This window comes from Rhinopithecus bieti, unplaced genomic scaffold, assembly GCF_001698545.2.
Source record: "Rhinopithecus bieti isolate Rb0 unplaced genomic scaffold, ASM169854v2 scaffold_33652, whole genome shotgun sequence".
In the NCBI taxonomy this organism is placed as follows: domain Eukaryota; kingdom Metazoa; phylum Chordata; class Mammalia; order Primates; family Cercopithecidae; genus Rhinopithecus; species Rhinopithecus bieti.
The window spans coordinates 3,663,443-3,673,291 of record NW_016814761.1 but is presented as its reverse complement, the minus strand read 5'-3'; the positions used below and the strand labels follow the sequence as shown (position 1 = coordinate 3,673,291).

Genomic DNA, 9,849 nt, shown 5'->3' with positions numbered 1-9,849 from the left:
ATTGCTTTGTGCTTCTCAGCAGCAAGGAAGGAGCCAGGTGGATGTGAGAGAAATGGGGTGGTCCCAGCCCTGCACTGCAGGGAGTCCCCTACGGAATCAGGGCTGGCCACAGTGGCTTCTCCTGGCTCTATCGCTAGGCTGTGACCTTGGGCAAGTCACTTATCCTCTTTCTGCTATGTCAGTTAAACAGGGATGCAACGTCTCCTCTTTCTACCTCAAAAGGTATTTATTTTGAGAAGCAAGGTCAATAATAGATGTGAAAATGCTTTGGGGGAAAATAAGAAAGCAGGAGACAAATGTCAGTGCTTCTTGGAACTTTATCATCCTGCTTGTTATGCTCTTGTTTTCTCTGTTAGCACTTGGCCTTGGCGCTAACCTCAAAGCAGGCAAAAATGAATGAAGCCCTAATGAATGAACCAGGTGGCTTGTGGAGAGGAACAAGGTCAGTCTGGGGACCTGAGGCTTCTGTCATAGACAAGCTGTGGGATTTGGGGTTAGCCCCTGGCCCTCTGGGCTTCCGTTTCCCCATATGGAAATGAGGGATAGGCCCCGCTCATCTCTAAGGATTCTCCCAGCTCCTGTGGTCCTGAAATGGAAGCTAATGAAGTGCTATCGTTCTTTCTCACTCATTAAGTCATCTCTCAAAAGTCTATTGCACATCCACTCTCAGCTAGGCATCAGAGCCTGATTTTATTTTTGTTTTCATAACTGTCCTTCAGGGTACACAGGTAGTAGCTAGCCATATACCCATTGGACAGCTGAGACCATGGAAGCTCAGAGAAGGGAGATGACCCGCTCAGGGTCACACAGTCAGCAAACCACGGGGTTGGGATTCAAACCCAGACCTAAATCCAAGGGACATGTTTATTCCACCTGCCACATAGCTTCAGTCTCCGTTTTCTCTGCTCCCTTCCTCCTCCCCGCATGGGATCTGGCTTCCCGAGGCCAGCCAATCCTTTTACACAGTTTGGAGAGGGGGCTGGACTGACTCCCCCCTCCACCAGATGTTATACCAGGAAAAAACCTCCCCCTTCTGCCTCCAGCTCCCACCCACCAGAGTTCTAGATGGGAGGGGAGAGCTCCTTTCACTGTTGATGGGACCCCTTGCAGGGCAGCAGGATGAGCCAGGTGAGACACACCTGGGCCACCTGGATGTGTTTCCCAGCCCTGCCTCCAGCAGCTGGCATGACCTTGGGGTCATTGCCCCTCCCCGTGGTCAGGCGGCTCTGCTAAGTAAAGGTCTCCAGCGGAGGGCAGGTGCTGTTGGCTCCGGCGAGGATAATGAGCGCTCCTCATGCACCTTGCCCCCTCGGCGTTACCATCTGCTTGGCAGATGCGCCTCCCAGGCCTCTGGGGCTGCCCCAGTCTCCCTCCCGGCATCGAGAAGCCCGCTCCTCATCTCAGAGGCCGTAGTCTCTCCACAGGGCGCAAGGCTGTTGCTGGAAGGGAGGCCCCCGAGGGCAGAGGGCGGCAGGCCCGGGACGTCCCCAGAGGAGGCAGAGGACGCCGGGAGCCAGGCATCCCGGGCGAGCCCGGCGTAATGAGGCGCTCCCTTCTCCTGCGGGAGGCGGGGCTGCCCCTTCTCTCTCCCCCTCCCCCTCCTGGAGGCCCCGCGGGAGCCGGAGTCCAGCGCCGTTGGGCGGGGGCGGTGGGGAGAGAGGCCTTCCAGGTCGGACTGAGCCAGGGCGGGAGGAGAGTGTGAGGCCCCAGTGGCTGGGCCCTCAGGGTCTGAATTGGGGAGCAAGTGCGGTGGGGAGGAGGGGCTCCCCGGTTTGCAGCTGGCGGGGGAGGCTGTGTTCGCTGGTCGCCCTGGAGCCCTCCGATCTTTGCCCCGCAGCATCTGCCCCCAGGGAGGTCAGCATGCTTCCGCCCTTCCCCGCGTGTGCGTCGTCGGTCCGCTCCCCTTCCGGCTCCCGGAACCCCCACTCCCCCCGAGGTCCCCTCAGGATGCCGAGCCGGTTGCGGGGCGGGCGCGCACCAGCTCCGGGCCCAGTAAACACCCGCGAGCGGGACGGCGGGGCTGGGGCGGGGCAGGAAGCTAGCGGCGGCCCGGGCCGGCCGGCGCGGCCCCGGCTCCCGTTCGGCAGGGGATCTCCTCCCCAGGTGGCCCGCGGACGTCCCTTGTTACGCTGCCTCCAGCCCCGCCCGCCTCCTCCCGCGAACCTCCTCCCCGCGCCTCGCCTCGGCGCCGCGGGGTGGCCCAGGGGTATTTCTTCCGTCGTCACGCTCGGGCATGCATCCGTTATTCCCTGCTTCCCTCTTACGCACCGGCCTACTGTCAGTTTGCTCCTTGGTTGCCCTCCTCCGACCTCTTTCCTCCTCCCTCCGATCCTTTCCCTCCTCATCTGCATCTTTCCCCTGTTTCACTGGTTCTAGCTCGTCCCCCCCACTTTCTTCTTTTCCTCTTCTCCCCTTCCTTTCTCCCCCTTCCTCTGCCTCCTTCCCGTATACCCTGCCTTCCAGACTTTGTAGGTCCCTGTTTCTCCCCGTTCCCATCTTTCGTTCTCTCCCCACCCTCCTCCGGATATTGCAGTCTCGTGCCGGTGCCTCCATCTTCTCTCTCCTCCCTCCCCAGCTCCGCCCCTCGCCGGTCCCCGCGCTCGCGCTTCCGTCTGTCGCCTCCACGGCGGAACCTGGCATCGCGCGCCCTGGCCACTCGCCGGCGAAGACCGGCCCGCCGGCTTCCCGGCTGGGTTGCACTTAGCTCCCCTCTGGGGGTCCGCCCCCTCCGGGCTCAGCCAGGGACCCGCCCTCTTCAGCCTCCCGGATCCCGCGGGCCCCCGCCGGGAGCCCGCCCCGCCCGGGCCCCCAGCGCGCTGGAGGATGGTGGAGTCGCTCTTGCCTCGCCTCTGGCTCGGGGAGCAGCAAGCCACTCGCCGCGCGGGGGCCGGAGCAGCGCAGCGCAGACCGGCGGCCGCTCTCCGGGGCCGCTAAGCGCGGGATTCCCTGCCGCGCCTCTTCTTGCCCTAGCGGCGGGTCCCACCTCGGCTCTCGCTGGGCTGCCCCATCTGCCGCGCGCCGGCGGGCACGGATACCACCGGCCGGCCGGCCCCGCCCAGCCGCCGCTGACCCTGTCCGCCGCGGGGCGGGACGCGGGGAGGAGGGGCGCCGCGGCGGAGCCCCCGGACGCGACCATGTCGGAGGTGCTGCCCTACGGCGACGAGAAGCTGAGCCCCTACGGCGACGGCGGCGACGTGGGCCAGATCTTCTCCTGCCGCCTGCAGGACACCAACAACTTCTTCGGCGCCGGGCAGAACAAGCGGCCGCCCAAGCTGGGCCAGATCGGCCGGAGCAAGCGGGGTGAGTTCGCGGCCCCCTTCCCTGACATCCCCTTTTTCCCGCGCGGCGGCCTGAACACGGGTTTCGGAGGTCTCCCACCCGCTGGAGCCGGTTCAGACCCGACGGAATCTCCTCCTGCAGAATTGGGGGATCCCGCACTGCGGGTCCGGCTGAAGCGGGTCCCAGGAACGCGTCCTCCTAAGCCCGATCCCTGGCTGGGTCACCCCGGGGGCGTGGCGGCTTCTAGCTGCAGCTGGGGTCCCCACCCCGGCAAAGTTTGCTTTTGATTTGCGCCCCAACCCCGCCTTTTGCGCAGTGTAGTCGCAGCTGCGCTCGCTCCACAACCCTGGGGGGAGGGGGTCCCAGGGTCTCCCAGGGGACGGCGTGGGGACCTGCGTGGGGAGGATCCCATTCCTGCAGGGAAGGCTAGGGCGTTCGGGTCTCACGGGGTTTTCATTGTTACTTGGCCTGGGAGGGGGTTTGCCAGGCCTGTGCGATCCGCGCGAGAGCTGGAAAAGCCCCAGAGAGGCGGAGAGGCAGAGAGGCTCCGAGGGAGCTCCAGAGGCGCGGGGACAATGAGGGGGACCGACGGCTGCCAAGAGAGACTGAGACGCAGGGATGGAGGGGAGGGGGTACGCGGGAGACGGAGGGTGGCAGAAACCGAGACAAAGCTCTCGAGAGGGGAGCTGGAACGGGAGAGACAGAGCCGAGGACGCACGTATGGGGAGAACGGAGAAGCCGCCGAAACAATAAGGGCGACCGACGCCTTAGACAGGGAGACCCAGAGACCTCGATCGGCGGCTGTCGCGCCGAGGGACTGATGGAGGGACTGAGAAAGACGAGGCTAGGTCGAGACGGTGAGAGAGGCGGAAGTTACCGCGAGTGTCCCTGCCGCAGCGGGGAGCGCGGGCGGCGGAGTCCATCGGCCCGCGATTTGGAGAGGGCGCGCAGGAGGGGGCTCCCGCCCAGGCCAGGCCCTAACTCCCACCCGCTGCGCGTCGTGGGAACTGGCTTTGGCGGCCCCTCCTGGCTCCGCGCATCTTCACACCTAGCCTTGCCCACCGGAGCTGCGCTCGGGACTCCCCGGGGGTCCCGAGACCCAAAGACTTTGGCGCCCTCTCCTATCACAGCTCCAGACATTTCTGTCTAAATTAGTACACCTGGTGCTGGGAGGACTCGGCCAGTGCGCGCCCCGGCTGCAGCAGGAGCGGCTGGGTTGGCGCCCTCTCTGTTTCCTTTTCCCAGAATGGAGCTGGGACGCAGGCTGGAGGATAGGGGATGGTGGGGTGGTTCAGAGGAAAGCAGGGAAGGGACTCCTGGCAGGGGCGGAGGAGGATGGAGCTGTTTCACCGCGCAGTGAGCCCTGCTCCCTCGCCCTCTCCTCTCCCGACCTCCCACTCTGGGCAAAACGGGAAATGTCAGAGACCTCTGGCTAGGCCCAAGCGCGCTCACCTCTCTTTTCCCCCCTTTTTTTGCAGTTGTTATTGAAGATGATAGGATTGATGACGTGCTGAAAAATATGACCGACAAGGCACCTCCTGGTGTCTAACTCCCCCAAAGACAATGAGTTAAGGGAGAGAATAAGAACGGCGATAACAGTTATTGGCAAAAAGCATGAAAACAGAAAGCACTTTGAAATTTATTACTAGCTTGCTACCCACGATGAAATCAACAACCTGTATCTGGTATCAGGCCGGGAGACAGATGAGGCGTGAGAAGGAGGAGGAGGAGGAGGCTCTGGGCTTCTCTGCAAAATAAAATAAATAAATAAATAAAATTTTAAAATAATAAAAAATCACTATATACACACATATAAAGAAATAAAAAGAAGTCTCAGTTGCAGCTATTTGTCAAAATCAATATCCATTTCTTTTTATATACGGTGAATATTGCGCAATTATAGATCTGGATTTTGAACCACTTAATGAAGCGGCAACACCAGGTATTTTGAGGTGTTGGCATTCTTCGCTGATTTGGCTGTTCCCAATGTTTACATTATTTAATCTTGCAAAAATGGTTCTGTGCACTTGGATGTGAAATGCTGTCCAGTTTTATTTTTTTTATGTTGTTATCCTTGGATGTACAAAAAATTCAGAAAATGATCTCTGTAGATATTCTGTTTTATTTTGGTCATCTTTAGAAGTTATCAGGAATGTGTTTAAAACAAGAAGAGAACTTTTCTAAGGAATGATACATAGAAAAGATCCTTGTTTTATTTTAAAATGAGTTGTAAAGCTTGTGTTTCTTTGTTGCTGCAAGCTATTTGCCCAAGTTAATGCAAATGGACACATTTTTTATGTCAGAAACACACACACACACACACACACACACACGCACACACACGAAAAACAAAGAAAAAAATGCTTGAGCTTTTTCTAACCTCTCCTTGCAGTCTGTTGTGTGAGCAGCCTGTTTATTTCTCTAATATTATGTCAGTTTATTCTCTTTAATGGACTGTAAAAAAATGTAATCACAAGAGTGCCAAATATCTTGAAATGCCAAAAGGCATTTTAGTTTCTTTTCTCTGTGCTCTGAGTCCACGTACAGGAATGCTTGGAGTGTCTTTTCTGTTATTTATAGGGATTCTCTTAAGGCACACCAGCTGCCTGTTTTGCATGGTATTTGCAAAAATGCCTCTTGCGTGAGGAAATCTTTTACCATTTTTTGTTTGCAACTTTGGACCTCAAGAGGTTTCCCTTCCCTTCCCCGTTCCCTCTTTTCTTAATTCAATATTCTGTATGTTGCACCTTGAACCAGCACACAGGGCTATTTCTCCAATGTACAATAAAAGAATTGTTCCTGTGTCTCACTCCTCTCTTTCCTCTGTTTTGGCTAGGGGGTGAGGTGGGGTGGGGGGACATGACTTGCTGTTTGTGGGCTGGCTGCAGACAGGAAGGAGGGATGGTGGCTTTGGTCTGTGAGGCAAAATGGCAATGTTGGGGGCCCCTATGGGTGGGCTCAGATGAGAGGAAAGATGGGCTGGACTGGCAAGGCCATCCCCCTAAGGTGAATTTATTCCATTTTGGATTTGCAGTTTGAGCTCTCACTGCATCCCTGAGATTTCTGCCATCTCTGGTGGGGTGAGGGGAGAAAGGGATACTGTGCAGGGAAGCAGCCAATCTTGTTAAGAGCGACTTTGCAGGCTGGCAGAGTTGGATGCAAGTCCCAGCTCCCCGACTTCCTAGGTCTTTGGACTTGAGCCTGAACTTCTTTAAGCCTCAATTTCCTAATCTGTAAAGTGAGGATAACTCAGCCCCTGCCTCATAGGGTTATTAGGAGGATGAACACAATGCCAGCATGTGGGAACACTCAGTATCACATTTCATACTTCACCAAGGGCCCCCTGTCCTCAGAGGCAGGGCTGAAGAGGAGTTGTGTTCTCTGCATCTTCACCTTCCGGGGCTCACAGATGGAGGGATGCGCTGCTCCTGGGGGTGCACGGCCTGAGAGATCTCAGGCGTCTGCACTTACCAGCCTTCCTCTAATCATCAGTTAGGAAGGCTTGATAGGTAGACAAATGTCAGCCCCTTGTTAGGCTTGGGGGAGCAGGGCCCCGGGGGAGGAGGGTTTGGGAGAAGGATTTTGGCTGAAGAAAAACTGGGAGAGGTTTTTTTCTCCTGGGCTATCACACACCCAGAAGTGCTGGGAGGTTTTAATGTGTTTGTGGGAAAGCTGTCAGCCAGGCGTCACAACACAGCTCACGGTGACAAGAGCCTACGTGTGACTCAGACATCAGGTAAGAGGCTAGGGGAGGGGGGGTGGGCAGGAGCAAGAGGGGCTCCAGAGGGCCCAGAGGGGGTGATGTCTCAACCTCCTTCCCAGGCAGTGGAGGCCCAAGGGCTCAGGAGGTCCCAGCAGAGAGCTCTCCATGCAAGCAGTTATTATTGGGAGCGGTGAGCAAGCTGGGGCTGGTGGGGCCAGCAGGAGTGCGAATGCCAGATTAATTTTCCCAGGTGCCTGACCCTCCAGAACCTGTTCTCCTCCCTGCTCACCCGGGAACTCCCAGCACCTCGGAGCTGATGGGTACCATGGAGCTCAGCCATCCCCTGTGCTTTCCCTCTGATAGACTGAGGGGGACAAGGCATCAATCTGCTGAGGGGCAGAAGCCATGTGAAAAGATTCTTTCGGAAGGCACGGTTTGTGTCCGCACCCAGGAGTAATTGCCACTGACGTGATCAAAGCACTGTGTAATTACAACGTGTTTTCTTTCCTGTTTTCCCGTGCAATCATCCCAGCACCCCTAGAAACCCACGAGTTGCTCTCTTCAGTAGGTAAGGAAATCGAGGCCCCAGAGAGGCCAAAAGGATTGCACAGCTTCTGCATTAATTGAGCTCTTACTGTATACCAGGCTCACAAAGCAATATGAAATAGGCACTATTATTATCCTGATTGTACAGGAGAAACTGGGGCTCAGAAGGGTGAAGTAACTTGTATAAGGTGACTCAGCTAGTAAAGTCAGGGAGAGAGGATCGGAACCCAGGGCCCACGCTTCAGGAGGAGGATGCAGGGTCCTCTGACCCCAGGCCCAGGCTCAGTCCCAGCTATAGTCACTGTCCTTCAGCCTTAAAGGTCCTTTGTTGGTTTGAGGCCCTGTTGGCTCTGATAGTCACTGTGTAAGGGTTTAGAAGGGGGCAGGGCTTGGATGTGGTCAGCTAAGGCCTTGGGGCTGTCCTCTGTTGGGAAGCAGGGAGTATGGGAGCCCTCGGCCAAGGCTCCAGGTCCATTTTAATAAGTGATGTATTAAAACATTCCTGCTGGAGGCCACCCCGCCAGCGAATGCCAGATCCTCTGCTTGGGAAGACAGAGTCCTCCTTTCCCAAGGACTCCATTCAGCAAAAAGGAATATAAATCTTTTAAATATAGTATAGCATCAGGTAAACATTTGTCGAGAGGGCACTTTGGGGACTGGGCAGATATCAAATTATACCGAGTGCAGGATATGTTTGAAGTGTCCGGTTAGGTAGCAATAAATATGGAAAAGGCTATTAAAAGTCTAAGGTGGGGGAGTCTATAGGCCTCCACGCATCGATGGGAGCATGCCAGCGCTGCATTATTCAAACTTAATTAATTGAATGGTTGTAATAAGCATCCATCTCCCTGGATTCTGCTTCCGTGGCCTGTCCAGGCTGACAGCCTGAAGGAATATCAAAAAGCACCTCTAAGGGGGAAATTGGCAAATTAAGTTTCGAAAGAAAGAGACTTGAAAATTACTACTGTCTAGAGGCCACAGATGAAGGAATGAGTAAGGGGTGCCTCTGCAGAGAGCCAAGAGGGAATTCCCAGGGTCTGGGGGCCTGGTGGGAAGCTCTGGCCTAGAGGGAGGGTCAGACATTAGGGTGGCTGGTGCATGGGCTTGGGACACAGATGTCTTGGATTTGAAACCTCTCTTCTATACTTTCTAGCTGTGACTTGGGCATTTCTCAGGTTCTTTGGGTCTCTGTTTTGCCTTCTATTAAGTAGGGATAATGACAATTCTCACCTATCATTAGATGGGAACCCCTCCCTTCTCCCTGGCACATGGCCTGGTGCGTAACAAATGGCAGCCATCAATAAGAACATATATGAAGTGACTACCACGTGCCAGGAAATGAACTTTGAAGATCTAGCCAACCGTTTTTGTTGCATGAAGCTTCTTCGCCTATAGTTTTGGCAGTTGCCCTGAGGGTCAGTGGAGGCATCTTGGGGGTTTGAAGGGTGGGGCCTTGGGTGAGGAGGTGGGGAGTGGTTTTGGGGGATCAGCCTGCCTCTCATGATCTTCATCCAGCTCCCAAAATACCCCAATAAATACAATCCTCAGTAAATCCACATGCTTGCCTTCCAAAGGCAGAGTCAAGAGGAGTCTCTACCCACTTCTAACCAGACTGCCAGAAGTCTTCCTTCTCTGGATGCAGACTAAGAGGTACTGACTTCTTGCCCTGGAAAGGGAAGATCTTGGCCTTCTGCTTGGATCACTTCCTTCATGAAGACCTCCTCAAGTTTCTTTCATTTGACAAATATCAATTTAGCTCCTACTATGTGCTTGGTACTGTGCTAGGCTATCTGCGTATAAAGTGGTGAACAGAATGGATGTTTTTCCTGGGCTTGAAAATGATGATTGTTCCTATGGAAATGAGGTTGGGATCTAGGGGCTTGGATACTCCCCACATCAGAAGCTCAAATCCTTCATAAATGGCAAAAAAGGGGAATCAAAGATAGCTAGGTTTTGAGGATTACCTGAAGCCCAGACAGATGGCTCGCTGTTTAAAAAGTAAACTTTTAGAATAGTTTTAGATTTACGGAAAGTTATGCAGATATTACAGAATTGCCACATACCCCGACCCAGTTTCTCCTATTGTTAACACCTGACATTACTGCGGTACATTTTCCACAACACTGGTATGTTACTGTTAACTAAACTCTGTAGTTTATTTGGATTTTATTAGTTTTTACCCACCATCCTTTTTCTGTTCCACAGGGTCTCCCACATTGCATGTAGCCATCAGATTTCCCTAGGCTGCTCTTGGCTGTGGTAGTTTCTCAGACTTTCCTTGTTTTTGATAGACTGTTGCTCAGGTGCTTTGTAGACTATCC

The 9,849-nt window shown here is 55.0% G+C and overlaps 1 protein-coding gene across 1 annotated transcript; it reads left to right on the top strand.

The window, feature by feature from the left end:
- Nucleotides 1–2,679: 2,679 nt before the first annotated feature.
- CAMK2N1 (calcium/calmodulin dependent protein kinase II inhibitor 1) lies at nucleotides 2,680–6,088 on the top strand. The gene is made up of 2 exons (XM_017852085.1): nucleotides 2,680–3,300; nucleotides 4,758–6,088. Exons 1-2 carry the CDS (start codon nucleotides 3,135–3,137, stop codon nucleotides 4,826–4,828), a joined length of 237 nt encoding a protein of 78 aa, XP_017707574.1. The 5' UTR covers nucleotides 2,680–3,134; the 3' UTR covers nucleotides 4,829–6,088.
- The last annotated feature ends 3,761 nt before the right edge of the window (nucleotides 6,089–9,849 follow it).

Bases quoted from the DNA above. Each gene is read 5' to 3' on its own strand.
- CAMK2N1 (XM_017852085.1), top strand. From the start codon at position 3,135: ATGTCGGAGGTGCTGCCCTACGGCGACGAGAAGCTGAGCCCCTACGGC. The intron at 3,301-4,757 runs GTGAGTTCGCGG...CTTTTTTTGCAG, and splicing joins GATCGGCCGGAGCAAGCGGG to TTGTTATTGAAGATGATAGG.